The 19,669-nt window shown below is 36.1% G+C and overlaps 1 protein-coding gene across 1 annotated transcript; it reads right to left on the bottom strand.

Moving 5' to 3' along the window:
• Positions 1–5,497: 5,497 nt before the first annotated feature.
• On the bottom strand, positions 5,498–18,988 carry LOC124399792. Its single transcript, XM_046870972.1, has 15 exons — positions 18,837–18,988; positions 17,444–17,635; positions 17,248–17,322; positions 16,945–17,040; positions 16,698–16,841; positions 16,474–16,557; positions 16,309–16,377; positions 12,942–13,038; positions 10,753–10,824; positions 9,603–10,060; positions 6,698–6,889; positions 6,485–6,559; positions 6,182–6,277; positions 5,937–6,080; positions 5,498–5,871 (listed from the first exon to the last, which is right to left on the bottom strand). The coding sequence occupies exons 1-15, from the start codon at positions 18,894–18,896 to the stop codon at positions 5,797–5,799; spliced, it is 1,929 nt and encodes a 642-aa protein (XP_046726928.1). The 5' UTR covers positions 18,897–18,988; the 3' UTR covers positions 5,498–5,796.
• Between the last annotated feature and the right edge of the window lie 681 nt (positions 18,989–19,669).

The raw sequence follows: 19,669 nt of genomic DNA, 5'->3' as shown, positions 1-19,669 counted from the left end.
CACCTGCTCGCACCGACAGGAAACCAAACGCGGCTCGCGAGTACCCGAGTCCAGAGACCAATAGCGAACGAGAGGCAAGAGGCGCAAGCGCCGGGATTGGCTGCTGCTTCCGGCCATGAATTTACAAAGCTGCACCTGTGAGACTGGTACCAAAATTAGTGATCGTACCATGGGAAATATGTAACATACAGTTTGATCTGATTTATACTATAATTATTAGTGCAAGTTAAGGGTGCCAATTTTTTCACATATAGCATTTCTTTCACTTTAGGAACATCCGGCAGGACAAACGTTGTCAATTTAATCTTTGTGTTTGTTTTTCATTTTGTCCTCAGGCCATGCAATTGCATTGATTACAGCTCACACATGTGGGGAGTAGGTCTTCAGGTCTGGATTAGGGCTTCTGCCAAATGCCATAAATGTAAATGTGATACAATGTTCACCGTTCACACATTTACTTCATATAAAGGGTTTTTTTTCCATAAAAAGGTATGATTCTAAAAATTACACTGAGTACAACAGTTTGCATTTCTTTGGGTTAATATTGAGAAAACAAAGATTACATTACCAACAACTGTGTTCTAGAAGTCACAGAAATACCAAATGTGATTGCATTGCCCACACTTCATCACTGCCTCCAATCACTTTATATGTTCTATAATGAGCTTGTGAAGTTTTAATCCAACCTCAACACCATATTCGTCATTCTAACTCGTCTGTTCTAAGCCTGTCAGTTTTTTTATCCAACCTTATTATTTGATTATTTTTTGAATAAAATTGCCAAATGTCATACAATACTTTCATGAAATCAGGTCTGGCGACAGAGAGGGTCACTGAGATCATTTTAAGTTGCCATAAATGTCATGTCATTTAGACCAGAGTTAAAGAATTCTTACCTCCTATTAAAATATAAAGAACAGGACACACCATAACTGATTAAAGAAGGCATTGATTCCATAACTGATTAAGAAATATATTAAAGCTTGTCCTTATGGAAGAACCATTATTTGAATTGGAAAACTTTATGAAATCTGTTCTGGAATTTATGGCACGGCATGTTGAAGACGTTTGGAGCATAGTAGTTGTGGCATCATGCAGAGGAAATGTTTGTCATCAACATTTTACATTTACATTTATGGCATTTAGCAGATGCCCTTATTCAGTGCCATACAAAAGTGCTTTGAGTCTCTATCAAGGGGTCTATCCTAATATATTCTGCTCTCCTCACAGTCCTTGTGTTGTAAATGTCCTCAATGGCAGAAAGGTCAGCACAAATTACTCCAGAGCTGCTGCTGTAATTATAACTTCCTGTGTACATATCGGGACTCATTGCAAAATATCAGGACTCTTTGCAAAAACCTAATCTTTAGTCATTATTGCATCTCAGAAAAAATATTAATTAGTGGAACCCTGATTTGAAATTACTTGACAAAGACTTATGTCAATACTACATTAATATTTTACAACTATGGTAAGTAGAGCTTCTCAGAAATACAAAGCTGATACTACTAAGGCACATTTTCTAATACAGTTATGCCAAAGGGAAAATGTCCCAGATTAGTCAGAGTAAGAAATCAGGCAGGACACTGATGGATCAGCTTTGCTCTACTGCATGGACTCAGTCTGTGGACTGGCCAGCAGGAGAGCTGGCTGCCCTCCCAGTGCCTCATCAACAGAAGGGTCATGTTACTGCACATTGGGCTGCCAAGGAGGAATAAATTATGAATAACAGATCTGAATTTTCTTCCTTCTAATAGCTTAGTATGCTCTCTGGGGGAGTGACTTGCAATAGAAAGACCTTTCAAGCTTCCCTGTGACTGGGACACAACTGTACAGAGAATCTTTTACATGGTTTCACACACCATGTAAATGCGGCACACTGCAACAAGTCGGTTTGCATGGCGATCATCCCAGAAGGAAGTCTCTTCTGAAGCTGCATGGCTTACAAGCCTGCAAACATCTTGCTCGAGACAACCTGACCAAGAGCATGAATTACTGGAACCATGTCCTGTGGTCTGATTAGACAAAGATAAACTTGCTTGGCTCAAATGGCATCCAGCATGTGTTGTGATGCCATGGTGAGAAGTACCAAGAAAATTGTGTTTTGCCTACAGTCAAGCATGGTGGTGGTAGCATCATGGTCTGGGGCTGCAAGAGTGCTGCTGGTACTGGTATTAACTGTTGATTTCTGATTTACATTGTGATGATTTTTTAAATTATGTCTCTCACAGTGGACATGCACCTACGATGATAATTTCAGACCCCTCCATGATTTCCAGAGGTGGGAAGTAACGGAGTACAAATACTTCGTTACTGTACTTAAGTAGATTTTTCTGGTATCAGTACTTTACTCCACTATTTATTTTTCAGACAACTTTTCACATTTACTCATTAAACTTTTACACAAATATCTGTACTTTTTTACTTCTTACATTACTTCTTACAAAACCGGCTCGTTACTTTAGTTTTAATCCATTGATTTGGTGAAATATTTTTAATGAATTTTTTTCCACTGCACGCCGATTTCAGTGCACGCCGATTTCAACCGATTTCCTGTTACTGCGCGTCTTTTTCAATCCGCTGGTGTATAAAGTCCTGTCTCTCACTCACCACATATGTAGACTAGTTTACAGAGCTAAGAATCAGCAGGCAGAAGGCAGTAAGAAGGCAGTAAGAAGTTTGCGGTTAACGTGGATGAGACAGAGGGAGTCAGTGATGTAAACATGACTGAGAACAGACACATTCATAATCATCATCATCTTTTCTCTGCTTGTGTTCTATATGCGGATCTTCAGCCTGGACACATTCATTCGGTAACAACATTTTTAATTCGTTTTGTATTTATATATATATATATATATATATATATATATATATATATATATATATATATATATATATATATATATATATATATTGGCTGTCAAAATTAAAATTCTTGTAAACGGCACTAAGTTTTATTAACGCGCTATCAATTCAGCGCGCATTTCTGTTTTTACCATTTTTATAAAAAATGTAAATACATTAATAAATATCTAAATTTAAAAGAGGGGAGATTAAAACCTTCGGGAAAAAATACATTTATCCACGATGTCCTTTCTTTACTTTGATATAAAATAAATAAATAAACTCCAGATAAAAATATTTTTAATCAGTAAACTTTTGTTTTATTTATGCGCCAAGTCTCAAATCAAACACCAAATCCGCCATGTTTTACACAATTAACCCTCTAGGTGGCGTTTTGTGGGTTTTTCCCTCATAATGGCGACACAAACTACTTTTTACTTAAGTACATGTCTGAGCCAAGACTTCTTTACTTTCACTTGAGTAAAAAAGTTTAATCAGTACTTGAACTTTTACCCGAGTATTTTAAAACATGAGTATCTGTACTTCTACTTAAGTAAAGGATGTGTGTACTTTTGCCACCTCTGATGATTTCTAAGTGGGAGAACTTGCAAAATAGCAGGGTGTTCAAATACTTATTTTCCTCACTGTATATACACACACTGGAGATCAAAATTAGAGAACAATTTATAAACAATTGAACAATTCAGAAATAATGTCATCTTCACTGTTCAACAGTTGAAGTAGTTTTAGTCCTGTCTATACCATGCTACCAGAACACCTTTTCCACAAAATAACTAAGGCATTTAAAAAACAACAACATTATTTTGCAGAAAACACACTGATCAAAATTAGAGAACAACAATGACTGTAGCATGGAAAAAGATTACAACAAAATTTTCCGAAGGTTACAACAGTCAGCAATTAGTAGGAAGTGTACAGGCCTCTGCTCTGAATGACTTTAGCACATCTGCGGCCACAAGACAGCGTTGTCCTGCATGAACAAGATGGTGGGCCGTTTTAAAACTTTGCAAGATGGTGGGCCGTTCTAAAGTGACTGAAAACCTCTGGCAGCAGTTTGTCCAGATGAAGGCCAAAGGGATGACCCTATCAGCCATAGCAAGACAAGTTGGTTTTTTATATGAGGAGTATGAAATTTTTTTTATATGTAATATTTACATTTTATGTATAATTGTACATAAGTTATATACAGTGATCTAACAGTGCAATGTAGAGTTCAGTAGTGTGATGGTGGATGGTGGAAAAAAGCTTTCTCTGAACCTGCTGGTTCTGGTGTGTATGGTTCTGTATCTCCTTCTTGATGAAAGGAGGGTAAACAGTTTGTGACTAGAATGTGAAGAGTCCCTGATGATGTTGTGAGCTTTGCACAGACATCTGCTGTGGTGAAGGTGCTTAATGACAGGTAGTTGGGTGCCAGTGATGCGTTGGGAGATTTTTGACCACCCTTTGCAGGGATTTACTTTCACACACAGTGGAAACCAGTGATGGAGTTTCCTCAAGATGCTCTCGATGATGCCGCAGTAGAAACTGTTAAAATCCCTGGGAACATTGTTGTGTCTTCCTAAACAGTGCTGAAATGTTCTGGTACCAGGACAGATCCTCAGAGAAGTGAACTCCCAAGAACTTAAAGCTGGAGACCTGCTGTACCTCAGTTCCATTGATATAAACAATTGTCAATTTGGTTTGATAAACAAACATAAAGAGCATAGAGCTGTTTGAAAGAGAAGCAAGCCATTTTGAAGCTGAGAAGGAAACAGAAACTGATCAGGGCATAGCCAGAACTAATTGAAATGTTGTGAAAAAACACTTGTACTCAACTAGACATGAAACAGGAAAAACAGTTGATTATAATGAAACTCAAAGCTTAGATGTACAAAAATAAAAAAAGACCAAACAGTAGATGAATAGCAAGAATCAGAAGGCCATATTAAAATTCAACAGAAATGCTAGTGCCAGCTTGATGAAGTTACTGCAAGCATGGCAAATGCAACCAAATATATTCAACACATCTCATACATCTATCTAGATGAATATATCATAAAGCTAAACCTAAAATCTGATCTATTGTCACAGCTTACATGTTTGTTGTTCCAAAACGTTTGAAAGACAGTGTATATATCCAAAATGTTTAATACATCACATCTTTTAGCTGCATATGTATAAACAAATCCTGCCATCTTCTGGTTGCTGTACATCAACAAATAAAAATCCAAAGTTTCACATAGTATGAAAGGGTTACACTAAACATACATATACATTGTACACATGTTTGTACACTTCACCTTGCATAAAATTATTATGGTTAAATTTTTTTATTAAATTATAACCCGAAGTTACACTTTTTTTTTTTTTTTACAGAAGTTAAACTAAAAAGAGCTGCTTTTAAGTTTGAAATTAACACAAACAATTTGACATTTATTTAATCATCAATACAATAAATACTCAGCAAGTCAGCATTTAATATGTGATCTCTGATTCCTTAGATGTTTAATAGCAAAAAATAAAGCATCAAAACATTTGACATTTACATAAACAAAATCTAGAGACTAAAAATGGAATACACTTAAACTTCGACTCACGATCAATTCAGTGTTTAAAATGTTGTAAGAAGTCAGTTCAGGCAAATGTAGAACTCCCTTTTATTGTTGAACTTACAATTATAAATAGGTACATGCAAGTGTGCATTTCTGATACATTTATCTGCACTTTGGTCCTTACCACAAAAGGAAACAAGTAAGCATAAATTATTTGCTTCCTTCATTTCTTAATACAACAGTGATTTTTTGCTTTTCTATGCAAAGACCACAACAATACTTAAAATACTGAGCCATAAAAAACTAATGTGTGAAATGTTCGTATCGTCACTGATGAGATTATGAAAAATGTCTGACTATCTTCATTATTGATAATGAAGAAGCTTTATGGAAACTTTTACGCATAAAGTGATTGGCAGTCATTTTTGGATCTTCGGCAGATGAAAAAAAAAATGCTTAAAATACCTAAGAACTGAAGAAAAGAAAGAAATTGTTACCAGTGCAAAAATTTTCACATTTCACATTTTTTTTGCTTACGTCAGTATTCAGCAGATGTGGCTGTTCCAATTTTCCACTGCACTGTTCGTTTGCTCTGCAGCATGATTCAGGCACAGTTTTGCGATCATAGTACCATCGAAAATTTTTCCAGTCGTTGTAGTCTGTTAACCCACAACATTGCAACTGGAAAAAGAGAGAGCAAATAGACATGTGCCATTATTAAAAAAAAGTACAGCCTACAGGTTTTTAATAATGTATTACACCTAATTATAATAATTATTTACCTCAGTCTGCAAGTAATCCACTGCTTTGGATTGTGAATTATAGCCATCGTACATATAAAAAAAATCATACTCTGAATCGCTGAAGCCTTCACTTATCTGTCAGTAAAAAGATCATTCACGGTTATTTATAAATCATTTAAGAAATATTGTCCATAGATCACAAGGCTCTACCAAATTTAAAAATGAATTTAAGATAAAAGCTCATAATATTAAGCTCACAAAATACCAAACTACATTCATGAAAGTGGACACCAAAATAATACAGTAATTATAAAGCAGCAATTACTAAACCAGAAAACTTACTGATGGTTCGTACACATAGCCAAACACTAAGGCAGTGACCTCCGCAGCAAAGATCAGCAAGATGATCAGTAGGAACTGCATGCAAACAAAATGTGCATTAAGAAAGAAAGAGTTAAAATAATTCACTTCTCCTTTTTATTTTTAAAACTGAAACTCAAAGCGAAATTTATTTCAATATGTTCGGGATTGTGCTCCAGGAAATTCCATACTCACAAAGCCTAGGCCAATTTTAGACTCCCTCCAAATTGCACAGCAGCCAATTATGCTGATTGAGAACATGACTCCGGCCACGGCAAGAATGATGATTGCAGGGACAAGGCCATAATCGTCAACCCTGAAGTCTTCAAAAATCTTATAGATGGCTATGAAATAAGAGCCAAGTAACGTGAACGTCACTCCTGAGACCTGGAGAAAGAGAAATCACTTTTCAGGTAAATGAGAGATTAAGCTTTACAACGCAATAGTTGTTGTTTTGACTTAAACATGTGGGTCTGATGGTTTATCCAAAAAAGCATGTGACACAACAAGAGCCCAGATCTCGGTCACGAGACTGAAAGTTACTTTGCTGCACTAATTTTAAATTAAAATCTGGTCTTGTGTCTCTCAGTGTAAAGCCCCAAAAGGCCTAAAAAAACAGAAAGAAGAAGTTCGGAAGTAGTCCTTGTTAACTTTCATCTTGCTCATCATGTTTAAGTATGTAACGTGTATTCCAGAACAACTACTCCATCACCAAATGATGTTTCTTGGATTAGAAAACTTGACTGCTTTAAAAAGTTACACTTTCAGCCACAGATTAGAGAAAGACAGTGATCAGTTATGACTGAAAGAAGCTGTCCATGAGAACTAATACTCACTTTGTATGAATCACATCTCTCATATAGGCTTTAATAGGATTTTTTTTTTGCACTTACTTGCTTAGGTTTATTATGTTTATTTACAGAAACTGAATCAGCAAAATAATATATTATATGTTTAAGAGTATTTATTATCTTGATATAATGTATTATTTTGCTGATTCTAAAAATATTATTCTAAAAATTTTATTATTTACACAGATATATAATATGCTGTGATGACTTTCAACATTGACTATAGTTTCATCTGCTAGTGGGTAAAACGAGAATAGAGACAATATACTCACAAAAAATATTGAACTAAAAAACTAAATAATTTGCTCAGGTGTTTTGCCCCCGAAGGCCATGTCTGTAGGTCAATTATAAAATAAACGCGAGCTTTCCGGTTATGCGTATCTCAACGATGGGATATGCTGTCTGAAGCAAAACAGCCGTTACCCCCTCTTTATATACTAAGTTGCCTACTGGGTTGCCAGGCATGCGTGCTTAGAAACAGCATGACTACTGAGTAAACATTTTACTATCTTTGAAAAAATATCTGGCAATATTCAAATATTAAAATGCCCCTTATGCGTTTACAGGCGCTCGCATTCGGTTCGTTTGCTCTTGCAATTCTTAAACTAAACGGTAGGTGGGGACACAACCGCATTTTTGGGATCCAAATCAACGGCCCATAGAGTCGTGGAGTCGTGGAATCATTGCTTTAAACCAAATTCTTTCATACAACTTAGCTAATATTCTTTTATATATCTTAGGTCAATAGCTGCCTCTGTGTGGAGCTCTCCAGTTGCTTTACTGTTTTTGTTACGTTGCCCTGTCTTTAGTGTTTCAAGTAGTCACTCTTAAAAGGAATGAACTGTTGAATATTCGACTGCTGTCGAGCCAGCTGCAGTTCGAAAATACATGGTGAAACCGGCCGCACGTTTTTTTCGTCTAATCATGCGCGATAACGGCATGGGTGCCGGGAGCTGTCCAAATGGATGTAAGGACGCTTCAGAACGGCGTATAAAAATACAACAAAGAGATGTTTTTTTTTTTTTCATCAGAACACAAATAATACACTTTCATGTTTGTGGTATATGTATATAAATCTTCTTTTTCTTATTTCGGCTTCTCCCATTAGGGGTCGGATCATCTGTCTCCATACACCGCCCATACACCCCGTACACCACCTGTCCTCTACATCTGTCTCTTTCAACCCAACTACCTGCATGTCTTCCCTCACCACATCTATAAACCACATATGTATATAAAATCATGGCCCATATTCAAATACTGTTAAACATCTTACTATATAGACTTTGGACTATACAGCAAATTGTAAAGGCAAATTCACTCCAAAAATCAGTGAAATTAAATCGTCATATTCAAACCCTTACAAAAAAATGTACTTTATATGTTTGCTAATTCATGCAGTCGATCTTTATCTTATGCAAGGATCTTGTTTGTGGACTTCAGTTCATCATTACAGTGATCCAAAACAAACTAGGCCTGCTCTCTCTTCCTAGCACTATTTGTCAGTGGATCACCAGCTTTCTGACAGTAAGTCAACAGCTAGTGAGACAAATTCATGTCAAACAGCCATATGATTAGCACTGGTGCCCCCCAGGGATGTGCTCTTTTCTCTCTGCTCTTCTCCTGGAACACCTAAGACTACACCTCTACAGACCCCTCTGCCAATCTCCTGAAGTTTGCAGATGACACTACAGTCATCAGCCTCATCGAGGCTTCATACAGGAGCACGGTTGAGTAAGGCTGCCTTACAGTATTAAACAGACATTGAAAAACTCCCTGATAAGAGGATGTAGCGAATGGGAGAGAAGAGGGAAAAACCATTAATAAAGATAAAATGAGTATATAGTTTGAACAACAGTTTGCCCGCATTCTCCACCATTTTATGTAGCGAATGGGAGAGAAGAGGGAAAAACCATTGACAAAGATAAAATGAGTACATAGTTTGAATACTAGTTTGCCTGCATTCTCGACCATTATATGTAGCAAATTTAGCTCGCAAAGAAAAGGTTTTTTTAGTATATTTTGCTTATAAAAACCGAACTGATGATACGGTTGTTCAAATGTTTCATGTCCTTTAATAAAAAAGAAAGTGCACAATGGAGGTGTTGTCAATTAGATCATACAGTGAATGTATTTTGGCAAACTACTACATCCATAAAACACTGTGCTGAAAATCATTTACACACTATTTCATGCTCTCAAATCTGCACTAAATTCTAATATCTAATGAATATTGCTTTGTTCTCTACCTTGTGTGAGTAGTGTGGGTCAACAATGCGTGCCAATCCAAAGTCTCCTATCTTCAGCAGCATCTGCTCAGTGTTGATGAAGATGTTGGCTGGCTTTAGGTCACGGTGCAGCACATTGGCTGAGTGGATAAACTTGAGGCCTCGCAGAAGCTGGTAAAAAAGCAAAGTGGCATGGGCTACTGGCAATGGGTCCTGCTCCAATATCTGGGCCAGATCTGTTTCCATAAGCTCTTGCACAATATAGATCTCTGTGACTTGAGTGAGGTTGTGGGGTAAAGGCTGGCCACAGGGGCCCAGTGCTTCAAACACTCTTACTATGTTCTCATGTTGAAGTCGGCATGTGATTTTTACTTCACGCAATGCATGTTTAATGCTCATGTCGTCACGCAGTGCCAGCTTCTTAACTGCCACTCGTTGCAAACTTCGTCTATCAACGACATGAAACTGCCTGAGGGAGGCTGAGGACAGATGAAAACTTAATAAATAACATGTTCAAAAAGAGAACCACAATAACTGAATACATATAATCATTGAAACATTTATTGAAGGCCTTTTCTGGTAACACTAATTTGCATTGGTTTAAAATAAAAACTAAATATAAACTAGGTGGATTTATGTAAGTTATGTACTTTTTGACCAAATTTTCTATTTTTCTTTATTATCACTGTATCTGATAGGCAGCAAGCTGTTAAATGTATTTATAAAGAGATTAAAAACTGAAGCCAAAACTGTCTATCATTATAGTCATCTTTAATTAGCATCCGCTGAACTGATTTCTACTTTGCATGAAGCCCATAAATGAGGGGGAGTTTTATTCACACAGCCATATCAAAACAAAAAGCATGGAAGGCAGAATACAACACAATTTCATGATACAGGGCAAGTGTTTCCATAGCAACACCCCACAACCTGATATGGTCTAATACCATATACAGTTACAGCATACACTTTTTCCTGTGCTTCAAGCTCTTATTCCAAAAGCCGCTCCATCTCTCACTCAAATTGAGTTCTGCTCTTGCAGAAGCTCCAGATTGTTTATACTATTGGGGCCACACATTAGCCTCACACTAGATGCTGAGCTGGAGCTGGTTTATGTCTGATACTGAACTGATCGTGATGATCAGGGTGTAATCTGAGAGATTCTACTTGCCATCTTGGTCTTTGTGTTGGCTTTTCAGCACCATGTTTGCCATTATCTGCCGAGGTTTCTGTGTATTCACTGCTGAGAGAGAAAGAAAGAGAAAAGCTGAATACAAAACACAGTTATACTGAAACCAAATTATAAAAAGGCCTGTACTAGGCAAATGTTGGTTTTGTTCTTGAAGTTATGCCTAAAAAGACGTGTTTGTATTTCTCACAGGCTATGCATGTATTATCTCTTCTATTGTTAATCATATGTTCACATAAAAGTCAGAATCCCTACACACCAAAATAATTTTGTGGGCTGTCAATCACATTTTTATTAAAAACAAGAAAGAAACTACATCTACAGTGTGTAGTTTAAGGCGTCAATGAAGTCTGACTACATTGTCCTTGGCTTCAGCCAGCAGCCAATCAGTGGAATGACAAGTTAAAGCATGTAATAGTGTAAACAAATTAAAGAAAAATATGAGAGTCTTGTAGTTTTCCTTCTTTGATTTCATCTTTTTGTTTTCATAAAATAAAATAGTAAAAAGATGCTTGTTATATTTCTAGCCACCTACTGTATTAAAACCAAGCCTTCCTTTAAATGACCCTAATCCTAAATCTACATATCCTTTATTAGCTTTTTATTTTTATAATTTTTTTTTTTTTGCAAAATTAAGAGAACACTGAATGGATGTGATGTGATCGAATAATAATAATTATTATAATTACAATTTGATATGCCAATATTCATACATAAATTGCAGCTCAATGTGCTTGAAGTCAATTCTCCTATTTCCCTGTATTATAGCTATTGTTTCCTATGCTCTAGATTCACCATGTTCCTGGATGGTTATTGAGAAGGAATAAATGAACTTTAAAACATTACACATCTGTGGAAAAAATAACTAAAAATGCCCAAGCCCCTAAAATGACAAAAATATTAAAATATTAAGTTTTTAATGGTTTTAAAAGCACTCCTAGCTAGAAAGACTAGGTCTATAGTAGGTAAAATCTAGGTAATAAATAATGATAACAAATCCAATGTTTAATGCAAAATCAGGATACACATTTTTTTATTTATAATGTTTTCTTTTTTCCTTTAATTACCATTTTGTTATCTGCTACAACTGATGGAGCTACAAACCATAAATGAAGCCAGATTTTATGGAGCAGGACGAGATCTATTGGTTAAATTGTTGCTAATTTCTTGAAACAATGGTGTTGTTAAGACCTTCAAAAGCTTGATATTTTGACAACACCTGGTGCTTACTAAAGTGTGTGTGTGTGTGTGTGTGTGTGTGTGTGTGTGTGTGTGTGTTTTAAGTGTAAAACTATGTAAAGTCCACACACACATACAGACACACACACACACACACACAGACGGTCTGCATTCCAGTTCTCCAACTTCATAAATAATGCACATTGCTGTGGCTCTGACTGCTGCTGTTTCACTGAGGAACCTGTTCTGCAGCAGATCCAGAAGAACATACAGTACATGTAAGAGGCTCTGGCTCAAGATTGTGTGGGCAACAAATAAAAAAAAAACAGATAAAGAGCACATTCAGACGACCTCTCAGATGAAACTCGCCGCCACACAATAACAGGCTGCTGTCTTTCTTCTCTCCCTTTGTGTGTGGGGCAGAGCGTTACGGGACAATCAAGTGAGATTAAACCGTCCTGCTCGGAAGGCAGAGTTATGGGTGATAGACAACAACAGTGGAGAATCCGTGTATCGGCCCAGCATCCAGTGACAGAAGTACAAAGGGAGCGATGCTCCACCTTACCGTACTACACTTCAGGCTTCTTCATGGCTCTTACGCTTCTCCGTGCAAAACCAAGATTGTTGTCACGGGTTGAAAACGTTCCCATTTATCACGATTTCCCATCGGTTATTGTGTGGCACCAGTGTAGTCGGAGATATCGCAGTCAGAGTATGCTACCCTGTTATCAGCTCTGAGTCGGGAATTTTTCAAATCATCATACTACATCTGCCCTATGTTGTGAAAGACACAGCCTGCGAGCCGAGAATTAAAAACAAAACAAAACAACTCTTCTCTTTTCACGCATTTTTCTTCCACACGGAGTTTCCTCCCAGCTTTCTCCTGTTCCAAAGAACTCGCTTCTGGTAACCCCCGGCGTGACGTCACGTTTCGCCCGTTGATCTGGACACCTGCTCGCGCCGACAGGAAACCAAACGCGGCTCGCGAGTACCCGAGTCCAGAGACCAATAGCGAACGAGAGGCAAGAGGCGCAAGCGCCGGGATTGGCTGCTGCCTCCGGCCGTGAATTTACAAAGCTGCGTCTGCTTCTGGCAATAAAAAGCACCTGAGAGACTGACAACAGAATTAGTGATCGTACCATAGGAAAGAGGTAACGAACAGTCTGATCTGATTTATACTATAATTATCAGTGAAAGTTAAAGATGCCAATTATTTCACATATCGTATTTCTGTCACTTCAGGAACATCCGGCAGGACAAACGTTGTCAATTTAATCTTTGTTTTTTCATTTTGTCCTCAGGCCATGCGATTGCATTGATTACAGCTCACATATTTGGATGAGTAGCTCTTTAAGTAGGTTTGGATTAGGGCTTAAATGTAAATGTATTACAAGGGTCACCGTTCACACATTTACTTCATATACAGATTCTGACATTTGCAGTTTGCTTAAATGGGTATGATTCTAAAAAATGTTTACACTGAGTACAAAAAATTGCATTTCCATGGGCTCATATTAAGAAAACAAAGATTACATTACCAACTACTGTGTTCTCGTAGTCACAGAAATACCAAATGTGATAAACCGTGCATTGCCCACACTTCATCACTGCCTCCAAACACTTTTTTATGTTTTATATGGAGCTTGTGGAGTTTTAATCCACCCTATTTGACACCATATATGTCATTCTAACTTGTCTATTCTAAGCCTGTCAGTTTTTATATCCAACCTTATCATTATGAATTTTTTTTAATAACATTGCCAACTGTCATGCACTACTTTCATGAAATCAGGTCTGGCGACAGAGAGGGTTGGTGAGATAATTGTAAATTGCCCTGGATAAGGGCATCTGACAAATGGCATAATTGTCATGTTATTTTGACCAGAGTTAAATAATTCTTACCTCCTATTAAAATAAAAAGAACAGGACACACCATAACTCTGATTAAATAAGGCATTGATTCCGTAACTGATTAAGAAATATATTATAGCTTGTCTTTATAAAAGAACCATTATTTGAATGAGAAAACAATATAAAATCCGTTCTGGAATTTATGGCACGGCATGTTGGAGACTTTTGGAGCATAGTAGTTGTGGCATCATGCAGAGGGAATGTTTATCATCAACATTTTATATTTACATTTATGGCATTTAGCAGATGCCCTTATTCAGTGCCATACAAAAGTGCTTTGAGTCTCTATCAAGGGGTCTATCCTGATAGATTCTGCCATTCTGACACTCCTTGTGTTGTAAATGTCCTCAATGCCAGAAAGGTCAAAACAAATGACTCCAGAGCTGCTGTCGTTATTATAATTTCCTGTGTACATATGAGGACTCATTGCGAAATACCAGGACTATTTACAAAAACCTAATCTTTAGTCATTATGCATCTCAGAATAAATATTAATTAGTGGAGCGCTGTTTTGAAATTACTTGCCAAAGACTTATGTCAATACTACATTACTATTTTACAACTCTAGTAAGTAGAGCTTCTCAGAAATACAAAGCTGATACTACTAAGGCACATTTTCTAATACAGTTATGCCAAAGGGAAAATGTCCCAGATTAGTCAGAGTAAGAAATCAGGCAGGACACTGATGGATCAGCTTTGCTCTACTGCATGGACTCAGTCTGTGGACTGGCCAGCAGGAGAGCTGGCTGCCCTCCCAGTGCCTCATCATCAAAAGGGTCAGGTTCAGGGGCGCCGTTAGGGGGGGTGCAGAGTATGCCAGGCATATGGGCCCAAGAGAACGCTAGGGGGCCCCACAATCATCAATTAAAATTTTTTAATTTTAAAAATTACATACACACATATTTTAAATAATAACACTGTGGTAAAATAAAATGAATTCCCTGTAAATAAAATAGGATGAAAATGTTTATTTATTTTTTGACTTTGAGAGAGTGTTTACTCATGAATAAAATTAAACGCATGAAGTTTGTCTACAGCATAATTTAAAATGTGTTTAGAAGCTCATTGTGGTATTTATTCGGTTGATATGTTACATGTTCACATCTTTTTGAAAATGTTTAATTAAAAAATGAAAATCATTTCTATTCATTATATCATTTATATTGTAACATATTATGCAATAGCAAATTATTACATTTCTTTAACAATAAAAATTATTTTATTATTAATAATATAACATTGTGTATATAAATATATATATATATATATATATATATATATATATATATATATATATATATATATATATATATAGCAAGCCATTTTGAAGCTGAGAAGGAAACAGAAACTGATCAGGGCATAGCCAGAACTAATTGAAATGTTGTGAAAAAACACTTGTACTCAAATAGACATGGAACAGGAAAAACAGTTGATGATAATGAAACTCAAAGCTTAGAATCAGGATTGAAGATGAACAACAAAAAACAATAGAAGATGAGTAGCAAGAATCAGAAGGCCATATTAAAATTCGATTGAAATGCTAGTACAAACATATACATTGCACACATGATTGAACACTTTACCTTGCATAAAATTATTATGGTTAAATATTTTTTTAGCAAATGAATACTGGATCATATGGTTACACAAAATAATAAATTGTCATTTTTGCATTAATGTAGATATGATCAAGAACATAGTCTTAAAAGAAAAAAAAAATACTCTCCAACAGATATCTACTAAATTGAACAGGAATTAAGGGGTTAATAAACTTTCTGATCCCATGCTATAAACTCTCAGTTTATAATGATGTCACCATGACACAGATAATACCTGAAATTATTACAAATGTTAAACTAAAAAGTGCTGCTTTTAAGTTTGAAATTAACACAAACAATTATTTGACATTTATTTAATCGTCAATACAATAAATACTCAGCAAGTCAGCATTTAATATATGATCTCTGATTCCTTAGATGTTTAATAGCAAAAGAATAAAGCATCAAAACATTTGATGCTTTGAATCACGATCAATTCAGTGTTTATTAACATGTTGTAAGAAGTCAGTTCAGGCAATTGTAGAACTCCCTTTTATTGTTGAACTTACAATTAAAAATAGGTACATGCAAGTGTGCATTCCTGATGAATTAAGGTAGAATACAAATAGTAAACATAGCTGGCTAAGGCACACCAGTCAACCAAAAGCAGCAAATTCATCTGCACTTTGGTCCTTACCACAAAAGGAAACAAGTAAGATTATTTGCTTCCTTCATTTCTTAATACAACAGTGATTTTTGCTTTTCTATGCAAAGACCACAATAAAACTTAAAATACTAAGCCATGAAAAACAAATGTGTGAAATGTAAGTATTGTCACTGATGAGATTATGAAAAATGTCTGACTATCTTCATTATTGATAATGAAGAAGCTTTATGGAACCTTTTATGCATAAAGTGTTCGGTAGTCATTTCCGGGTTTTCGGCAGATGATAAAAGAAATGCTTAAAATACCTAAGAACTGAAGAAAAGAAAGAAATTGTTACCAGTGCAAAAATTACCACATTATTCTTTTTAAAAGCAGGTAATTGCTGTACAAATTATAGGCCTAACATACCTTTATGATGGCAAATCCCAAGATGACAAGCAGGGCAAAATTCAGCACACGCTCCAGCAGCTGCTGCAATTTATCTACACATCCCTAAAAAATAGAAGGACTACATTGCAGGGTTTGATTTTGAAGAACATCATTTGTCCCCCGAATGATAAAAATACAGTAATTGTAGAGATCAGAATTGTTTGACATGTAAAATAATGGCGTTTAGATTTTTTTTCTCTTACGCCAGTATTCAGCAGATGTGGCTGTTCCAATTTTCCACTGCACGGTTCGTTTGCTCTGCAGCATGATTCAGGCACAGTTTTGTAAACATAGTACCATCGAAAATTTTTCCAGTCGTTGTAGTCAGTTAACCCACAACATTGCAACTGGAAAAAGAGAGAGCAAATAGACATGTGCCATTATTAAAAAAAAAAGTACAGCCTACAGGTTTTTATTAATGTATTACACCTAATTATAATAATTATTTACCTGAGTCTGCAAGTAATCCACTGCTTCGGATTGTGAATTATAGCCATCGTACATATAAAAAAGATTATACGCTGACCCGTACAAGCCATCAATTATCTGTCAGTTAAAAGATCATTCACGGTTATTTAAAAATCATTTAAGAAATATTGTCTATAGATCACAAGGCTCTACCAAATTTAAAAATGAATTTAAGATAAAAGCTCATAATATTAAGCTCATAAAATACCAAACTACATTCATGAAAGTCGACACCAAAATAATACAGTAATTATAAAGCAGCAATTACCAAACCAGAAAACTTACTGATGGTTTGTACACGTAGCCAAACACTAAGGCAGTGACCTCCGCAGCAAGGATCAGCCAGATGATCAGTAGGAACTGCATGTAAACAAAATGTGCATGAAGAAAGAAAGAGTTAAAATAATTAGCTTCTCCTTTTTATTTTTAAAACTGAAACTCAATATTTTCGGGATTGTGCTCCAGAAAATTCCGTACTCACAAAGCCTAGGCCAATTTTAGACTCCCTCAAAATTGCACAGCAGCCAATTATGCTGATTGAAAACATGACTCCGGCCACGGCAAGAATGATGATTGCAGGGACAAGGCCATAATCGTCAACCCTGAAGTCATCAAAATTCTTATAGCTGGTTATGAAATAAGAGCCGACATACGTGAACACCGCTCCTGACCACTGGAGACAGAGAAATCAAAATTAAAAAAAGAACTCATGAACAACTACTGAAAACAACAGCGTGACCTGACTGCATGACAAACACGCACAGAACATTGTGAATATTGCTAAATAAATACATGACGCACAGAATACAAATACAAATACAAGACATACAGTTCCGAATATGTGCCTATATCATTTTCAGGTAAATGAGAGATTACGCTTTACAACGCAATAGTTGTTGTTTTGACTTAAACATGTGGGTCTGATGGTTTATCCAAAAAAGCATGTGACACAACAAGAGCCCAGATCTCGGTCACGAGACTGAAAGTTACTTTGCTGCACTAATTTTAAATTAAAATCTGGTCTTGTGTCTCTCAGTGTAAAGCCCCAAAAGGCCTAAAAAAAAAAACAGAAAGAAGAAGTTTGAAAGTAGTCCTTGTTAACTTTCATCTTGCTCATCATGTTTAAGTATGTAACGTGTATTCCGGAACAACTATTCCAGAACAACTACTCCATCACCAAATGATGTTTCTTGGATTTGTGACCAGAAAACTTGACTGCTGTAGAAAGTTACACTTTCAGCCACAGATTAGAGAAAGACAGTGATCAGTTATGACTAAAAGAAGCTGTCCATGAGAATACTCACTTTGTATGAATCACATCTCTCATATAGGCTTTAATAGGATTTTTTTTACTGGCTCGAGGGTCATACTGAGGCACACAAAAGTGCCTAAATCCTTCCCACTTTATATATGTTCGCCTTTAAGAGGCGTACAAAATCTATTGATTTTTACAATGCGGCATTGAAATTTTACACGTGAACAAGATCACGCATAAATTAGAGAAAAATATGACACCGAAATTGACGTGTTGTTATCCGAACAAACAGAAAAAACCCAGAATACACTTCATCAATACTGTGGGGGCTATCAATAATGTGGTAGATAGATACTTTGCACTTTCTTGCTTAGGTTTATTATGTTTATTTACAGAAACTGAATCAGCAAACTAATATACTATATGTTTAAGAGTTTTTATTATCTTAATATAATGTATTATTTTTCTGATTCTAAAAGTATTGTTCTTAAAATATAATTATTTTTAGAATAATAATTTTATTCTACTCACAGATATATAATATACAGGGATGACTTTCAACATTGACTATAGTTTCATCTGCTAGTGGGTAAAATGAGAATAGAGACGATATACTCACCCAAAATAATAAACTAATAAGAAAAAGAATGTTCTTAGATGCTTTGACCCGGAAGGCCATGTCTGTAGGTCAATTATAAAATAAACGCGAGCTTTCCGGTCATGCGTATCTCAACGATGGGATATGCTGTCTGAAGCAAAACAGCCGTTACCCCCTCTTTATATACTAAGTTGCCTACTGGGTTGCCAGGCATGCGCACTTAGAAACAGTGTAACTACTGAGTAAACATTTTACCATCCTTGAAAAAATATGTTCTTTTATTTTTATTTTATTGTTCATAATGTACTATTAGTTAAGTATAATGTTACATTTTAGTTGAACAATAAACCTAAAAAATAGCGTAGAGGGTAGAAATTAAATATCTGGCAATATTCAAATATTAAAATGCCGCTTATGCGCTCACAGGCTCTCAGCATTCGGTGCGTTTCCACTTGCAATTCTTAAACTAAACTGTAGGTGGGGACACAACCGCATTTTTGGGATCCAAATCAACGGCCCAGAGTCGTGAATCATTTCTTTAAACCAAATTCTTTTATACAGCTTAGCTAATATTCTTTTATATGTCTTGGGTCAATAGCTGCCTCGGTGTGGAGCTCTCTAGTTGCTTTACTGTTTTTGTTACATTGCCCTGTTTTTAGTGTTTCAAGTAGTCATTCTTAAAAGGGATGAATTGCTGAATATTCGACTGCCGTCAAGCCAGCTGCAGTTTGAAAATACATGGTGAAGCCGGCCGCAAGTTTTTTTTGTCTAATCGTGTTGCGAGCTGTTCAAATGTATGTAAGGACGCTTCAGAACGGTGTTTCTTTTATAAAAAAGACAGCAGAGATGTTTTT

This window comes from Silurus meridionalis, chromosome 17 (assembly GCF_014805685.1).
Source record: "Silurus meridionalis isolate SWU-2019-XX chromosome 17, ASM1480568v1, whole genome shotgun sequence".
NCBI lineage: Eukaryota > Metazoa > Chordata > Actinopteri > Siluriformes > Siluridae > Silurus > Silurus meridionalis.
Note: the sequence above shows the minus strand (reverse complement) of the source record. Positions and strands in the feature narration are given on the sequence as shown.